The sequence below is a fragment of the Oncorhynchus keta genome, chromosome 9, assembly GCF_023373465.1.
Source record: "Oncorhynchus keta strain PuntledgeMale-10-30-2019 chromosome 9, Oket_V2, whole genome shotgun sequence".
Classification (NCBI taxonomy): Eukaryota; Metazoa; Chordata; class Actinopteri; order Salmoniformes; family Salmonidae; genus Oncorhynchus; species Oncorhynchus keta.
The window spans coordinates 15387008-15405909 of NC_068429.1; the positions used below are offsets into that span (position 1 = coordinate 15387008).

General features: G+C 40.7%; 2 protein-coding genes across 4 annotated transcripts in view; one reads left to right on the forward strand and one right to left on the reverse strand.

The window, feature by feature from the left end:
* The first annotated feature begins 304 nt into the window (after positions 1–304).
* Positions 305–3812, forward strand: LOC118387321 (actin-related protein 2/3 complex subunit 5-like protein). Its single transcript, XM_035775548.2, has 4 exons — positions 305–754; positions 1835–1907; positions 2339–2515; positions 3136–3812. The coding sequence occupies exons 1-4, from the start codon at positions 615–617 to the stop codon at positions 3196–3198; spliced, it is 453 nt and encodes a 150-aa protein (XP_035631441.1). The 5' UTR covers positions 305–614; the 3' UTR covers positions 3199–3812.
* Positions 3813–4887: 1075 nt separating this feature from the next.
* Positions 4888–18902, reverse strand: part of scai (suppressor of cancer cell invasion) — a 39200-nt gene continuing 25185 nt past the window's right edge. For 2 of the 3 annotated variants that reach the window (XM_035775546.2, XM_035775545.2), the window contains exons 4-18: positions 17373–17468; positions 17141–17227; positions 16335–16433; positions 15186–15282; positions 14857–14955; positions 11846–11998; positions 11644–11745; positions 11347–11475; positions 11015–11093; positions 10790–10889; positions 10505–10586; positions 9762–9834; positions 9206–9379; positions 9020–9120; positions 4888–8900 (exon numbers count right to left, since the gene is read on the reverse strand). In XM_035775546.2, coding sequence (XP_035631439.1) covers positions 8751–8900; positions 9020–9120; positions 9206–9379; positions 9762–9834; positions 10505–10586; positions 10790–10889; positions 11015–11093; positions 11347–11475; positions 11644–11745; positions 11846–11998; positions 14857–14955; positions 15186–15282; positions 16335–16433; positions 17141–17227; positions 17373–17468 — 1621 coding nt within the window. In that variant the 3' untranslated portion in view covers positions 4888–8750. The remainder of the gene's footprint in view (positions 8901–9019; positions 9121–9205; positions 9380–9761; positions 9835–10504; positions 10587–10789; positions 10890–11014; positions 11094–11346; positions 11476–11643; positions 11746–11845; positions 11999–14856; positions 14956–15185; positions 15283–16334; positions 16434–17140; positions 17228–17372; positions 17469–18902) is intronic. The other variant, XM_035775547.2, reaches the window with a different exon arrangement.

Here is an 18902-nt window from a genome sequence, read left to right on the forward strand (position 1 = left end):
ACTCGGCAAGCCGAACCGAACGAGTGTGCTCGCATACTGCCTTATTGAGCTTGATTACTAGAATAATATATAATGACAGTGATGTACTGTAAACCGTACTGCTTTTTTTTGGCATTTATATTTTATTTTCAATAATTGTCTAGGTTGTTGTGAAATTGTTAGATTACTTGTTAGATATTACTGCATGGTCGGAACTCCAAAGCAAGCTTTTCGCTACACTCGCATTAACATCTGCTAACCATGTGTATGTGCCAATACAATTTGATTTGGTTTCAGGGCAGCACACTTATTGTGAAGGATTTTTCTCATATTTGACCCGGAAGTGACAGTTTATGCTGCTGGCTTCACGTAGGTGAAAATGATTCTGACAACAACACTATCGCGTGTCAAACTAGTTAGCTAGATATTTGGTTGAAAAATAATGATTGTGTAACACTGGCAGATAAATTACAATCAAAACACCGTTAGATTGTCACATTTGCGTAGACTGTGGTTGCTAGCAATAGCACCGACAGGGCAAGTACACTGTACTACGCTCGCATCAACTCAACAGCGCCGTGGAGGACTAGCTCGCTGGCTTGCTAGCTACTGTTTCCTCCAGCGAAGTGGCTCCGATGGCGAAAAACACTCTTTCGTCGCGATTCAGGAAACTCGACATAGATGAATTTGATGAGAACAAATTCGTGGATGATCACGATGAGGCTGTCGACAATCAAGGACCCGACGGCGCAGAGATAGACAACCTCATCAGGCAATATCCTTTACGTTCATGCGCATGCCCCCCGTGTTAACTAGCAAGCTAGCACATTTAGCTATCAGATAGCGTCGGCGATTTTGTTTTTCATTCAAAAACCGAAATGTTCAACAGCTGATTTTGTGTTCGTACTGACAAATGTATCTTGCAAGTTAGCTTAGTTGATGTTGTGTAAATGTGTCGTTTTAGGTTGTTGGCTAACTAGCCAATGGAGGCTATCCCTGGCTGAGCCGTCCTTAACTCTGGTCCAGAGCAGGGCGCCCTCCAGAGCTATCTAAACCCGAGACTCTTGGATGTCCTAACTTTTTGTTAGCTAGGTAGTTACGTCTAAACATAGTTGGCTATAACTAGCATGCAAAGTACAAGCAGTTGCTCTAGTATCGATGGGGGAATCACTGAGCCATTTGATTTGGGTGAGGCAGGAGTATCAGTGTCAGTAGGGTCAACATGGCCCCCTTTAATAAGGGCCTTATTTCGAGTGAGACGCATTCAGGTCAGGATTTGCTTAAATATATATACCCTCCCCCACCACCTTGTCTAGTGGTATCGCTCTGCGTCATCCTGCTCCATTTGAAGGGAATATGTTTGGTCTGGTCAGGTGAGATGAGATGGAACTGGCTGTGTGTGATCGGACACCTCTATGCCTGCGTTTTACAAAGGCAGCCCAACTCTGATCTTTTGACCAATCAGATCAGCTCTGAAAAAGATCTGACGAAAGACCAATTCCAGGAAAAATATAATAATTGAGCTGGCTGTGTAAATGCAGCCTAAGGTATTTGTATTTTATTATGGATCCCCATTAGCTGCCGAGACAGCAGCTATTCTTCCAGGGGTACAGCAACATTAAGGCAGTTTATATCATTTAAAAAACAGTGCAATACATTCAGATTTCACCACACACTGTGTGCCCTCAGGAAAGAGATCTCACATTGGATGCTGCCATCAAAACCCTCCCTGATATCGGTCTGTTTGTTGGTGGAAAAACATTTGCTTGTGGAGATGCATTGTGTTCCTGCCCCTTAAACCTATTTAGGATATGGCAATAGGAAGTATTAAATTCCTTAACCGACTGTAGTGCACAGGTGACATGATGACAGCTTTTCACATTGCTCTCCGGAACCCTCCTGTCAACACTAAGAATCCAGCAATAAAGGTAATGGGCCAAGATGTGCATCAAATCTGAAATTGTACTCTTGCATCATGTAACTTTGTGGGAAGCTCCTTTTGTCAATATTGGCATTGGTCTAGAATACTAGTATTACAGAGTTAAGAACATACCATAAGCTCACTCCACAGCTAGCTTGAAATGTTGCGGATGGAGCCATCCAATTGGTACTTTTCCTTGTGGCTCAAACCATTGGAATGTTGTCAAGTAGGGCAGTCCCGGGTTCAAGCCAGGCATGAGCCGAATCAGGTGGAAGTGGTACTCATCACTAAGCAAGCAATGTGGCATCCATAACATGGCAGGAGAGGCTTAGCAAGTATCCATAAAATGTTGCCTCTCTCGTGGCAATCTGCAGTTGTAAATAACTTCCTTTAACATGCTCTCTCCCTTTTCTCTCGCTGTCTTGCTCTGTCTTTCAGGAAAGGGCTCTGGCAATAGTGCTGAGAGTGTTGACGTCATTCAAGTCCAGTGATATCGAGCCAGCTGTCAAGTCGCTAGACAGAAGCGGGGTGGACCTGCTTATGAAGTACATATATAGAGGCTTTGAGAAGCCCTCTGACAATAGCAGTGCCATTCTCCTACAGTGGCACGAAAAGGTGTGAAAGCTCTCTGACCTTTAAACTCTAAGCCACCTAATACAGGGATGGGTAACTGGTGCCACCATTTTTTTTAGGAAGGGGGGCAACTTGTAATAGTATAATACTCTAAGTGCAATTTTGAGGTTTAGTTGTGCATCAGCAAAACGTCTTTGGATCGGTCTAGCGGCTAGCCATCTTGGTTGAATTAGTGGCCCGGGGAGCCCCAATTGATTTTGTTAGTCAGTCTCACTCAGATATATTAAAAACAGTAAACATTTCTCCCCACTGTATAGCAAAATGTGTAGAATTGCAGAAAATTAGCTATAAAACAGCACATTTTCCCCTTCGCCCCATTACAATATTTGAATTGCATGAAACTTGTTATAAATTTGCTAAATTGTCTCTCCGGCAAACTGGCTTTAAAACGGCAACATTTTCTCTCAGCTGTCAAGAGGGGGGCTGCTAAAAAGTTTCTTACAATGTGATGGGGGGGGGTGTATGCACACCCACAAGTAACTGTGGCCCCTCATGAATTCAGATGTGGCACCCACCCCCATCAAAGTTGCCCATCCCTGACCTAATTTATCATGCGTGTGTGATATTTGTTCATTTGTCTCTTCCCCTCTTTTTTCACTCAGGCTTTCGCAGTTGGGGGCTTAGGGTCAATCGTAAGAGTTCTGACCGCCCGAAAGACAGTTTGAGGGGACGTGCTTTATCACATGGAGCATCTCCTGCATGACCACTGACAAGAGGATTGACTGCCTTCTGTATAAGGGAAAGTAGCTTATTACCACAATACATTTCTTCCTGAGAATAAAAACCCTTACACTACATAAGTTAAAGACAAAAAAAAACAAAGGGAACATTATTTTCTGTTAGAAAATACTTAGCTGTAACTAAGGAAATTGATATTTGTTCATGTATAGGATTATCATTTTTACCTAATCACGAGTTTGTTGTTCTTTCGCCATTGCATTTCTTTCTAATATTCATAAGTATCAGCATGTTTCTTTGAGGGTGGGGGAAGGAAAATAGTTTCCCTAATGACATGAACATGGCAGGTAAAAGGCTGTGCATCAACTGTTACTTGGTACCAACGGTACCTTTATACCTGTGTGTGTGTTGTGTGAGCTTGCGAGTATGTCCTTTGGCTCACAGTGTTGAATATTTAGATTTACGTTTTTCTCATTGTCAGTTTTGTACAGACATAAGTACATTTAATATAAAGAGACAGATTCTTTGAATTCAATTAATTGGTGGGTGGGGGATTTCATTGTAAAGTGCCTGCTGCAATAAAACTCATGGATCATCTTAACTGGGAACAAGTGTCCTTGTCATTTGCCCTCTAGTCTGCAGGTGAATTTGGCTGTGGAACCTGTATTCCTGTTCAGATTGAACACAATGGTACGTGTGAATCTACAAACTAGTTCCAGAGAAACACCTCATCCAAATAGTATATTTTTTTGTTTTTAATAGGATTAGCTATGCAAGCACAAAGGAGTCTTCAGTAAACCCTGTCATATGCACTTGGAGAGCTGTGAGGATTCCGATTTTGATCTAGCGGAAGGTAAAGTGGAAACCAGTAGGGAGGGGCTCGGGTATACGTGCATTTGTGAACTATCAATTTAAAAAGTCTGGACCTATCAGGAGGCAAGGTTGAATTTATATTTAAAAAAGGTAAAGCAGTGTTGGCGGCAGTAAAGGTAATTTTCAATTGAGCCGACATGCAGCCTTTACCGTGAATGTAGTCTCCGCTGACGCGGGAACATTGGCTTTAAATCACACTGAAGTTCCGCGATATGGATTGAATAGAACCCTAGAACATTTCTGGTTAAGTAGCTATGAAAGTTAAGCTCCAAGTGGCATCTCTTCATACAGGGTTTTAAACGAGTACACCTTACAGCCACCCAGAGAATGAACCAATGCCCCCACAAGCTAGGTGTCTAATTGTAATAGACATAACAGGTAAATTATCTTTATACAACCATCACTGACGTCTACAACATATGTCGATAAATCAGATTACTTAATTATGCTTTCAGCAACAACTGAAGACCATCAAAAAGGGACCATTGTAACACAGTAAAGACTTTTTCCCTTTTGATAGCATGCTAATAAGTGAGGGACATTGGTTTTGGTTAGAAAAAAATCTTAAAATTGGAGTGGTGTCTAAATTCATTCAGGGGCGTTTTCCACATTGTTAATGTCTTCAGTCCAAAGGCATCTCTTGATATCTTGCCTATGCCTACTGTATTGTTGATTGTGTGAAATAAATGTTTGAGTGATGCTTTTGTAACAGGTCTTTTCTTTTGAGGAGTCAAAGCAATCACCTATATAAAATACATTTTAAACAATAGATTATTCAATAAAGACAATACATCTCACACAAATTAAAACAAAACAGTCAAACTTTTAATTTTCTTTAAAGCATTCAAAAAAGCTTGCATGTTTTGGTCAACTTATTTTTCCTTCATACTTAACATCAAATATAATTGGCAACAAATGGGACAGAACCGTTTAAAGGATATAAACAAAGAATGCCAAATAATGTTTAACTAGCATCTCTAGAAACCCTTAACTTATAAAGAAAGAGTATTCCGACCAATATATCACTTTGAAATCGTTCCCTCCCACAACAGTAGGAACCGGTAGAAAGAACACCCTTACTCTCAAAGTAACATTTTAGATTTAGGCCCAAGAAATTAATGTTCATACTTAAATATATTTTTGTTCCATATCATTGTGTTACTCATCTAGGGCTTATCCAAATGGTGCGAAACGTTCAAAGCATTGCAGATAGAAATGTATTGCACAGAATTGACATGACTTTCAAATAATAGATACGTAATTTATAGAATGGACATTCCTTTGTTTCTCAACATTTCACCCTATTAGGGGCTTCAACTACATGCCAACAGGGGAAAGAGGTCAGCCACATCCTGTCACAATTTACAAGTATTATAACATAAATAAATGGTGTCTAGGGCTTTGTCATTATGCATAAATATCATATGTACTTTACATATACTGTACTATCCTCACTAGTAAGACCTATTTTGGGTTGGGGATACACGGTAAAGGGGCAGCTTCACTTCAGTTTGCACAGGAAGCTTTGACACTTTTCTATAAGAATATGAGTGCTTTTTGTTCCCCTCTTGCTCCTAACTACAATGCACAATAACACACTACATGGAGGAGAGTAAAGTCACCACGAGATTACAACGGGCTGTAAACAAAGGCCCAAAGACAAAACATGTCCCAAAATGGTTTTACTGCATACAATTCACAGTGTATGATATGACACGGTCACAATGAGTCAACCTTTTTGAATCAGGTTTAGTTAAGTATGGGTGCTCCGTCTTTTCCTCTTCCCTTGAGGACTTCGTCATGTTTGTAAATTCATGAATCAAGGATAGTCCAAGAAAACATGGGTGATATGCTCAACTGGACAGTAATTCTTCATGGCCTTCCCCTGAAAGCTCATCAGTCAACTTGTTTTGGCAGTGATAACTCTTATGGAAATTGGAGTGGTCCATAAAAATGGTGGCAATTAAAAATTGGACTGTGACGCTGCGGTCATGATGTGCTTGAACAAAAAAAACTGGATAAAACCAAAAGGCAGTTTGAATGAAACAGTCCACAGAGGCTTTGTAGATATACATTTCTATGAAAGTGGGTCCCCTAAGTGAAGAGAAGATGAGCTACGGTAGTGTAGCTCGTTGCACTAGCTTGTGCTTCCCAGTGAGCTAGGATGCTAGTCTTGTGTGATCTGGATGATCATGCCCTGTGCTGCCATCCCAAACATGGACAGACATGCATGCTCTAATGAAATAACACAGATAACATCATATATCACAACAATTAAGGTTTTTACAAAAAAATATGGACAGTGTTCTTGTCCATTGTCATTGACAAAAACATCAAATATCTAAATGTGTATTACAATGATCGTGGGGTGGCATAGGGAATAATGGATTGGACGTTCTCTGGCATGCCTTTATACTGACAGCACGACAAATAAGATTAGGTCATAATTCAATACAGTAAAGTGCAAGGCTACTATTGTTTTATCATCATTATTAATCATATTATCATTGTCAACAAATAAACAAAATATGATTATAATTGCCATGGGGAGTAGTATTTCCCATGTTGAAATGGTCCACTTTTGTTTGTTTCAATGGGGAGAACCGTGTCAGTTTCCCCGACTCTCTCCATGTCCTTGGAATGTATGCTGGCTGAATTTGACCAAAACAACTGATGGGGGGGTTGGGGGGAACAATGTGCAGTTCATTCATTAAAATTGCTGTGCCAACTGCATATATTTTTCACAGCTTCTACAATTAACAATTCAACATACGTACTAAAGACCAAACATCTCTCTGTATCACATACTGTTATTTTCAATTAAACATAAATATACATTTAAAATTGTGATTTCTTTTGAAATTCATTTTTTCTCTCTCAGTAAATACAAAAAACAAAATGATTTGGCTATTTTTGTTCATCACCACACACGTACTTAAAAATGGTTGCCAGGAGTCAGTTTCAGCACTACCCGGTTCCATTGCTTCAAGCCCCCATCAATATAAGGAAATTAGATGACGCTTGCTGCCATGCAGGGCACTCACTAGACGGCTAACGCTGGAACTGACCTGCAAACAGACTAACATGAACTCGACAGAGTAAACTCTATGGACAAGAATACTGATAAGACATGCAAAGAAAGAGAAACAGCAGCGTGAGCTCTCCAGTAAACCATCATGCCTAAGACAGAGGAATGCCATTATGGGGGCTTAGTTATAATGAATGACACAGGGCCTCTCAAAGTCCTACATTTCCAGAAACCAATAGTTGTTGAATCAGGAGGGGTGAATCTCAGAATCTACCCCCTTTACCTAATTTCCTTAATCCCCACTGGTCTGAAAGAACTGGTCTGGAGAAAGACGGTTAAGTAGAGAATACGTAAGACTATAATTGCCATGGGATGCAACCCCCAAAACATATAGGCTACAGCATAGAGGCCTTTTCCATCCCTACAATGTCTCAAAAGATATGCAGCCAATGATATGCTGCCAATCAAGGTCAAAGCTAAATCTTTTAAAAGATCCACCCCAGAAGGAGTGTTACCCTGGTTCCTCAAGTGATTTCTTTGAAAAAGCAGAAGATTGGGAGAGATGTGTCTATTTATCTATTTTGATTGGCCAGTGAGGGGCTGGGCAGCTGTGTACCTGCAGGGTGCTTACACATATACCCGCGGTAAACCCAGTCCGAAAACTTGCTCTGATACAAGGAGTAATAAGACAGTGAAAATAGATTAGCGACCTCCCGCTTGCTCAGTCACTGCACTAAATGAGCGGATATGTTTGCAGATCATTCAGAGCCGCTGACACCGCCTCCGTATGTTAGTACCTAGATGTTAGGAGCTGGTATCTATAAACGGGTCAGAGCTGGTGCCTAGAGGGTAGGAGAAAGTGGTTGTTTCTGAACAGGGCTAAACTGTTCATGAGCGTCTGCATAGGCAGGCACTCTGTTACTTTACCCATCCAGGCCTCAGTTTTACAGAACAGACTACTGAAACTAAAACAAAAAAAAGCTACTTCCAGGCAATTACATTAGAATTAGATGTGTTAAAACCAGCAGATCTATTTGGGTAAACAAATATGGAGGTTAGTCTCACTCTAAACCCTACATCCAGTAAACTTGGCCAACACATCCATGCACAGAAGAGGAGACTTCCCTACAGCTTGCATTGAAGTTCATTTGCAGTTCAGATAGCTGGAAGCATCCATCTAGAACCCATTGCAGGCAGTGCTGTTGTAAAACTATGTTAATTTATTTTCTGTCTTTTTAAGTGTTAAAGCCATCGATAGCTTCACGTGTCCTCCTGCCACCCTCAGACTAAAATAGCTGCACCATGTGTTCATTTGAGTGCTTTTTTTTTATAGTAACAACACGGTAGTACATGCTCAGCTCATGTGGATATAAGTAGCTAGGTAACTTATTCATGTTTGCATTGTACATAGTTGACTTCCACAAGTAGCTGTATGAATGTACTTAAAATAAGTATAGCCGATAGGGGAAATTAGGTAGGGGAAATAAGGGGATCTTGGGTTAAAAAGAAACAGACACTATTGCAGTGTGTTCAACCAGTAACTTAATTACCTCAAAGATGAGGACTCTCCCTTGTGCGAATGTGTATAGCGGTGGTCTGCGTTTGTATAGTTGTGGTGACTAGCTGGGCAGCTGAAGGTTAGTAGTTCACGTCCAGCGTTCCGTCCCAAAAGAGGCTACGCACATCCAACATGGCGGCCAGCTCCAGAACGTGCTTCTGCAGGAGGCTGCTCTCCACAGTGTCCTGTTTGGGTAGCTGAGGGTACGATTCCGGGAAGCTCCTGGACTCCTGCAAAAGGCAGACAGACAGAGAAGGGACATTACATTTGACCCCCTAATTACCGTAACTACAATGAATAACTATGGGAGATGTAACTCAGTACCAAGGGCACAATAAAACTGATTTACCCGGAAGAGCTTGTGCAGTCTCAGTGTAGCCGAGCAAAACACAAAGCGGATCAGTAACAATCGGAGGAACTCATCACCGTAGAACTGTAGAAAGGCTTGGTCTGTGAAGGAGAAATTCCACCATTATGGTTGTGATATTTGCACTTAAAATCTTTTTTTTTTCTCTCCAAAAAACACAAAACATACCTATAGCTTGTGAGCGTGTAATCATCTGGCCGATGTCACGGTACACCTTGTGTAGAAACTCCTCTGCCTTCTCCCACAATCCTTGGCGCAGGCTGCTCAGGCCACACACTGACAAGAAGGCCAGAAGGGGGCAGTACAGGAAGAGTGTGAAGAGGCTGCCGCGCTGAGACTGGTCTGAGAGAAGGAGACCAGTTTGAGAGACATTCATAGAACAGTTTCTCAGAACACCCACAAAAACAATGTCTCCTCTTACGTGGCTTATTCTGCCCACACATTTCTAAACCAATCAATAAAATGAATTCAAATAATTGCAGAATCGAATGGAAAATAATCAGCCACATAAAACGGCCTAAATGAGTACAATGGCTGGTATCAATAGGCCAACGCATTTGAGAATTAACTGACAAGCTCTAAGAGCTATTTTCTAGAATAGTTAAAGAGTATGGCATAGTGTAATTGCCGACTTCAACATTGAAAGTAATTGACGGTTGCCTGTAACACGCTAATTAAGAGGAGTACAGAGGCGTAAAAACTATAATAATAGTGACAAACTAACCTTGCATGCTCTTTGGATAGACTGTGGGAGATAGCAGGCACACCAGCGGCTGACCAAAGAGATTGGTGAAATTCTACATGGAGATACAAGGCATTAATATTAGCGTTAGTAAGAATCACACCAGACTGAATTCCCAAAAGGAATAGTCCACTTTTCCTTAAATGCATCTTAAAATTGGAGGGGGAGGGGGGTAGTGAGGAGTATTTCTGTCTGCAATAAAGCACTTTTGTGGGGATTGGCTGGGCCTGGCTCCAAGGCCCACCCATGACTGCACCCCTTCCCAGTCACATGAAATCCATAGATTAGGGCCTAATGATTTTATTTCAATTTACTTATTTCCTAATATTTTTTATTTCATTATTAATTAAGTCAGTTACGAACAAATTCTTATTTACAATGACTGCCTACCCAGACCAAGCCCGATTGAGCGCCACCCTATGGGACTCCGAGTCACTGCCGGTTGTGATACAGCCTGGAATCAAACCAGTGACACCTCTAGTACTGAGATGCAGTGCCTTAGACAGCTGCGCCACTCATGAACTGTAACTCAGTAAAAACGTTGAAATTGCTGCGTTTATATTGTTGTTCAGTCAAATAATGATGAAAATCCAGGGAACTACCATCAATCAATCAATCAATGTAAGTTGAGTGTTTTATCAATGTATGAAAAGCACCTCAAAGTTATCATCACCTTCTCTTAACCCAAAAAAGGTGTAATTGTGATTAATGTAATTCTCACCAACCTTATAGGCTGTGCTGTTGGAAGAGTCCACAATGACAAAAAGAGGCTTCCGGGTGAAAGGGAACAAGTCCCCAGGGTGAAGGCTAAGGCATACAGGAGTCAACAGTCATTGAATGTACACACACACATTACAAACAATTTGGGCGAATATTGTAGAGTGTGTTAATAAATAAAGTGGGCTGTGCAAGAAGTTCTATGTAACTTTTTAAACACCAATACTGTACATGCATCTCATGTCAGCCAAAAAACACAAGAGGACAGTGGATTGCCAGAGCCTGTTCCTTACCAGTGCATCTCTTTTTGGGCTTGGTTCCTTTTCTGTACAGTCTCCCCATTCACCACATCACGGTTTGTGTTGGTGAGAACTCCTCCAAAGTCATATGGTCCTGATAGAAAATCAATCACATTTTTTGAATACATTATCAGATGAATTTCAGCTCCTGCTGCAAGAACGTGACCAGTGTATGAACTAGTGAGTGTGTGTGTGTTTACAGAATTTAAGGGGGTGTACCCTCATAATCCAAGCGTCCGGTAGGGAAGACTCCAGTAGCTGAAAGATAGACGAGCAGCACACTGTTCGCTGGCAACTCCTACAAAACAACACCTAAAATCAGCCAATATCATCCCAAAATCATTAATGTATTAAAATATACATTTTATTGATATTTTATACAATTCTGATGGGATTCCATTAGGATGTACTCTAGAACAGGATGTAGATTTCTTTCTGTTCAGCGTTTTCATTGGGTAGGACTAGGACTGTGGTGGTCATGACATTTTGTTAACCGTCACGCAATCAGGTCTTTCTCACAGGTGACAAGTGAAGACAGTTGAGAGACTGACCTTAAAGGAGGCAGACAAGAAGGTGTAGAGCTGGCTGAACGTTGGCTTGTACAGCAGGTACTTGTGAGGGTTCTCTCTCTTGGCTGGCTTCTCGCTGGGTTCCTGTGAAGGAAGACATGGGGTAAGGGCCTGTGAAGGAAGAAACGGAGTAAGCAGCTGTTTACAGGACAGGTTTCATGTAGGGTTTCCGGCGCTGCCTTTCTCCCATATCACATTTGAGACTTTTACATTTGCAATATTCTGTCTATGTTGTTGCCCACAACACAGTGTAAGATGCATTTCCAGTATTCCCCTCACCAATGTTCCAGGTTTAGAAGTTGTAGTAGCCAGGTTGACTGGTTCCCGCTCCAAAGCTTGGAGTATGCGGAACATATCGATGGTTAGCTCACTGAATTTGACCTGACAAACACAAATTATTATAGTTTAGAATGTGGGTCCCCAGACTGGTCAAGAGGTTGTTTTAGAGCTGCACTTTAGACTGGAATCTGTGTTCACACACCTGGTTGTTGCAGTTTCCAATGATTAGTGCATCTGCCAGGGTAAGCTGGCCAACTACCATTCCCTGTTCCAACTGAGGCACGCCCCCCTCCTGTAGCCGATTGGATGTGAAGACCACAGTATTTTCATCGTTCAGCACCACCACTGGGTCTGCCTGCTCACAGAAACAAAACATTCATAGCTTCACTTCAACTCCATTGTGCACACCATTCTAGTAACACTTTTGTGGTATGTAAAATCTTTCACACAAAATATCACAGCTTGACATAAATATACAATGATAATTTCAACCCCATAATCCTGAATTCAATTACAGTACTTCAGTAAGACTTGTGGAAGCCTCCTTTAAGTGTTGATATATCTTTCATTCATAAGTTATGACATTTCCCCCTTTTGTAGTAGGAAATTGGCAGTAGGCACAGAAAGATACAAGTAATCAAGAGATCGTGACGGGATACAGTAAGTTCATACCAATATCGTTAAAAATCTAAACCTTTGCTTATAACGACATAAGCCAAACCCATCCTCAAAGCTGATAATTTATCTCAAGACTGCAAAAGGTTACTCTGAGAATCTTTATGAAATATCATATAGCATATAGAATGTCCATTAAAAGGGTAATTTTGGCAATGAAGCTCTTACTCTACTTCCCCAGAGTCAGATGAACTTGTGGATACCATTTTTATGTCTCTGCATCCAGTTTAAAGGAAGTTGCTAACTAGTGTTAGCGCAATGATTGGAAGTCTAGGGAAACTGATAACATACACACTAGTTAGCATTGGCTAAATACCTTCATACTGAATGTAGACATAAAAATGTTACCCACAAGTTTTACCCACAAGATGAAGGGCTTCATTGCCAAAATCCCAAAGTATCCCTTTCGAATCTTTAAGAGTCTACGCACGTGTGGGTTCTACTAAGTGAACATATGGTCATACCAAGGATCATTTAGCTGTTTGATTTGAAATTTCAGAACTCCATAAGGTAAGAAAAAAAGGTTGTTTTTTAAAGCTTACTATTAGCCCATAGCAATGCATAACAGCTTCATGGAATAACAGATAGTCCCCAACAAAAATCTAAAGGAAGTTTGTTCTGAAGTGTCTGTCCTGTATCGGAGAGATATACAAAAGATCAGGACTCTTACTTTTTTGACAACCCCTTATTTTAGACACTGAACTAGTTTCTCCATATACACTACCATTCAAAAAAGTTTGGGGTCACTTAGACATTTTTTGTCCATTAAAATATAATCAAATTGATCAGAAATACACTGTAGACATTGTTAACGTTGTAAATGACTATTGTAGCTGGAAACTTTATGGAATATCTACATGGGTGTACAGAGGCCCATTATCAGCAACCATCACTCCTGTGTTCCAATGGCATGTTGTGTTAGATAATCCAAGTTTATAATTTTAAAAGGCTAATTTATCAATAGAAACCCCTTTTGCAATTATGTTAGCACAGCAGTAAAGTGTTGTGCTCATTATAGAAGCAATAAAACTGTCCTTCTTTGGACTAGTTGATTCTGACCAATAAAAATAAGATTAAGATAGCAAAAGAACACAGACACTGGACAGAGGAACTCTGCCTAGGCCAGCATCCGGGAGTCGCCTCTTCACTGTTGACGTTGAGACTGGTGTTTTGCAGATACTATTTAATGAAACTGCCAGTTGAGAACTTGTGAGGTGTCTGTTTCTCAAACTAGACACTAATGTACTTGTCCTCGTGCTCAGTTGTGCACCGGGGCCTCCCACTCCTCTTTCTATTCTGGTTCTGTGAAGGGAGTAGTACACAGCGTTGTACGATATCTTCAGATTCTCAGCAATTTCTCACATGGAATAGCCTTCATTTCTCAGAACAAGAATAGACTGACAAGTTTCAGAAGAAAGTTCTTTGTTTCTGGCCATGTTGAGCCTGTAATCGAACCCACAAATGCTGATGCTCCAGATACTCAACTAGTCTAAAGGAGGACAGTTGTATTGCTTCTTTAATCAGAACAACACTTTCAACTGTGCTAACATAATTGCAAAAGGGTTTTCTAATGATCAATTAGCCTTTTAAAATTATAAACTTGGATTAGCTAACAATGTGACATTGGAACACAGGAGTGATGTTTGCTGATAATGTGCCTCTGTACGCCCATGTAGATATTCCATAAAGTTTCAACTACAATAAGTAATTTAGAACATTAACAATGTCTATACTGTATTTCTGATCAATTTGATATTTAAAAAATGGACAAAAACAAAGTGCTTTTCAAAAACAAGGACATTTTTAAGTGACCCCAAACTTCTGAACGGTAATGTATATTTTCATTCATTTTTTAAAACTGGTACCGGCTATCTTCAGACTATTCTTGTAAGCTTCCTAGTGCAAAACAACTGAAATATACATGTCCGTGAGAGACTCGCCTTTCCACAGAGGGGTCATAGAGTGTAGCCCAAACTGTTTGGACGCTACAGACCGAAGTTGGCAGATCGGCTGTACCGACTTCAGACAAGTCACGTGAGACTTGTGGAGGTCATGGAGCAAAATGGAGAACTATCGTGTTCATTAGTCTCATCTTTCCATGAAGTTTGTAGGTCAAACTGTTCGGACGCTACCAAAGTTTTTGTGAGTAGACTGATTTTCGGGATGTCTCATGGTCTGACAAACACCGCTCCAGCTCTGCTACCTTTCACCGCATATGCGGAAGGGCGACATCAACAGATGAGGTGGATTGAGACGCAGCCAATGCAAATTTCCTCTAGGGGGTTAACTGCCAATCATTAGTGAGTAAAACACTCCTGCAGTGTTTCTTTATATACAGTCAAGTTATTCTTTAGTATTTTATTAGGATCCCCATTAGCCGCTGCAAAAGCAGCAGCTACTCTTCCAGGGGTCCACACAAAACATGAAAGAACATTAATAGACAAGAACAGCTCAAGGACAGAACTAAATCAATTTTTAAAAGGCACAACCTAAAAGGCACAATATCAATACAACCACACAACCGATTTGGAATCTGACCTCCACAAAAGCTGCCACCTCTTGTAAGACAAGATTCCATTCTAACTGATCTTCTGTGTTGAAGCGCTGTGTATAGTCCTCGATTTCCTCTGACAGCTCCTGCAGGAGGGTAGACCAATGTTATACACACTATACACAGCACACTAATGCATGCAAGTTAAATATATGTATTTTTGTAAGAGTAACAAAATTAAACATTTTCAGGCTGAAACTTCTGCACTCCACTTTATACTAAACTCCAATAATAGAATACCACAAAAAGTAAATATATACAAATGAGATTGAGAACTTCCTCTGGTAATCGTTTGTTTAATCCTCAGATTTCTTACCTTGACCAGCACCTTCACTAGGTCCATCTTGTTCAGAAGTAAACAGACTACTATGTAGCGGGCATAATACCGAAGCTTCTTCACTACCAACTCAGGCCTAACAGGAGGGGGAAGACAATGGAAGAAAGAAAAGTTGTGTTACAATCTATCCCTGGCAAGCACAAACACCAACAGAGTCAAATGTTCATGGGTTTTGTTCCAGCAGCACCAAATAAATGTAGCTGTTGGAACATTCACAACAATTTTGTTAATTGTGATTATGTATTTTGTCTCAGTCTACCATAAACACCTTCAACAAATATCATATCACAAAAATAAAGTTCTATCATTATCCCCATGTGGAATGTTGCTCCTCGTTGCTCGCTAAATCACCCACCTTTCCCAGCTCATTTAGCTGGGTTTTGAAAAATGTCATTTAAAAAATATATAATAATGTTAGCAAGCCAGCTAACCCATTACTACGTTCACCTGGTTCAGCAGCAAACAGATAATAATTAGGTGGATAAAAATGTGCACTCAAGTGCTGTCGGAAATACAACTGTCCAACTCTAATATAGCCGAATGACGGTCCAAGTCGGAGTAACAAGTGGGAAACTCAGAATTTGAATCTACGAGTTGACACGTTTTCAACCTGAAGGTAATGAAACAAAGCCATTTACAGCCTTAATCATGTAGCTAGTTCGACCACATTGCCAACATTAGCAAGCTAGCTAAGTTATTAGCAACGTTAGTTTGCTAGCTAAAATCTCATTGGTTGAAGAGTTGTTCAGACTTCAAAAGCACTTGAACATGTTGAAAAAATGTGATGTGTAATGTAATGTGCTGAGGGTTAAAGAATATATTTTTTTATCACAGAAATTGCAAGTATATAAACTACCCTTTACTCATATGTATTTTTGCATTATTGTTAAGTTGTCTGACAGTCAGGGATACTTCACTCCAAATACAAAGGTATATCCATACCTTGTCTGTATTCAATTGACCCAGGTCGCTTTTAAAGTGCATAGTTCAGTTGTTTTGCTATGTTACAACAGCCTCTGGCTAGCATTAACCTCCTGGGACAAAAACTGAATGGAAGCCAGACGGCATGTTCAGAGTGCTCAAACTAATCTCTTAAATATCAATAAAATGCCATGCGTTGGCACTCACCTATCCTCTTTGTTGACCTGATAGTAGTAGGACCGCTGACGGATGGCCGAGTAGAACGAGAAGGCCTCATTCAGGTAACTTGTTTCTGAGGTACGAAGACTACAACACAAAAATAGGAAATGGTGTGCCAAGAACTCTCTGCATTGAGTGTGACACTGGTACCCTTGGTAGTTCCTGAATAAGTGTATTAAGAACTAAATAAATTTGATCAACTTAAAACACTTAAAGAACACTTTAGGAAACACAAATTCTGCATGTCAGCTTGGTTTTATATCGTAAAAAAATAATCTACGAACCTCACACCCCCACATTGGATCACATGATACTTAGGTATTTATTTTGCCACCTAGTTTTTTTATTTTGTTTTAGTCAGCCTTTCCAAAATTCAGTTATGCCAAACATATTCGTTTTAATCCCAAAAAAGTAAGTCATTTTAGTTGACAAGATTTTCCTCTTGTTTTTAGTCATTGTACCTCTTATATTGCTTAATTCACAGGTGCACACAAACAGTGCTGCATGTAGCAACTAAATAGCTACAAATGGCAGCAAATACTAAATGTTTCAGAATTATTTTCCCAATTTCACTTTTTGTGCACATCCGAATAACGGATTTAGTGTCTGGCCCACTCCTAGATACTTGACCAACCTCTCCATCAAGTACCATCAATTGCTTGAACCAGGAATTGTTTTCACACAAGTTACCAGAGTTAAAGCACAGATCAGACCAACAAAATGTTCCAGGACATGAATGATAAGGATATGTGACAGTCTGTTTGTGTGAGGGTGTGCAGTTGGAGAAACCTTACTAGTAGTGGTAGTACAGCTGGCCTATTTTGGACGCCACCTCCCCTATCTGCCATCTCTTCAGGCCATACCGATTGTCCAGGACCTGCCTGCTCCCAAGAAAGAACAGAAGCAATGCTGCTTTTAAAATTAATGTTTAAGCCAACAGATTTCTCCATCTCATCCACTAGGCTCAAACGTTGTTGATCTGGGAAAATGTGTCAGAGAGAACGGAGCCGTCAGTGACCAGCTGACCTGTGCTGCTGCTGAAACTTCCACAGCTTGGTGTAGACGTCAAAGGTGCGGCCAAAGTAGGACTGCCACTGCTTGTGTCCGTACTGAGGAAGATCTCTGCAAGAGACAAGAGGGTGAGAAGGATTGAGAAGAAGGAAAATGCAGCCAAGTAGAACAGTCTCACACCTTCTCTCATGATTGGAGAAAGGGAAACCTTCCAGCCTTCAACCACATAACAAATGATGACATTGTAATGTGATTACACCGCTTTATTAGAGCTGAGTGCCATGGGGGCGGCCTTTACTACTACAAGAATGACATTTAACGCTTTTTGCAGGTGTGCACATATCACCTTTATTATGTTTTTAGTATTTGGGGGAATTCTATGCGATAGCTTTGTAATGATTTTATAATTTCTAAGTGTAAATCTGTCTGCCTCAGAGGCACTACCCACTGAGTGTCCCAGAGCTACACCTGAGTATGTTATGATGCAGTGTCCCAGAGCTACACCTGAGTATATTATGATGCAGTGTCCCAGAGCTACACCTGAGTATATTATGATGCAGTTTCCCAGAGCTACACCTGAGTATATTATGATGCAGTGTCCCAGAGCTACACCTGAGTATATTATGATGCAGTGTCCCAGAGCTACACCTGAGTATATTATGATGCAGTGTCCCAGAGCTACACCTGAGTATGTTATGATGCAGTTTCCCAGAGCTACACCTGAGTATATTATGATGCAGTGTCCCAGAGCTACACCTGAGTATGTTATGATGCAGTTTCCCAGAGCTACACCTGAGTATATTATGATGCAGTGTCCCAGAGCTACACCTGAGTATTTTATAATGCAGTGTCCCAGAGCTACACCTGAGTATGTTATGATGCAGTGTCCCAGAGCTACACCTGAGTATATTATGATGCAGTGTCCCAGAGCTACACCTGAGTATATTATGATGCAGTGTCCCAGAGCTACACCTGAGTATGTTATGATGCAGTGTCCCAGAGCTACACCTGAGTATGTTATGATGCAGTTTCCCAGAGCTACACCTGAGTATATTATGATGCAGTGTCCCAGAGCTACACCTGAGTATATTATGATGCAGTGTCCCAGAGCTACACCTGAGTATGTTATGATGCAGTGTCCCAGAGCTACACCTGAGTATATTATGATGCAGTGTCCCAGAGCTACACCTGAGTATGTTATGATGCAGTTTCCCAGAGCTACACCTGAGTATATTATGATGCAGTGTCCCAGAGCTACACCTGAGTATGTTATGATGCAGTTTCCCAGAGCTACACCTGAGTATATTATGATGCAGTGTCCCAGAGCTACACCTGAGTATGTTATGATGCAGTGTCCCAGAGCTACACCTGAGTATATTATGATGCAGTGTCCCAGAGCTACACCTGAGTATATTATGATGCAGTGTCCCAGAGCTACACCTGAGTATATTATGATGCAGTGTCCCAGAGCTACACCTGAGTATATTATGATGCAGTGTCCCAGAGCTACACCTGAGTATATTGTGATGCAACTGAATAACAATT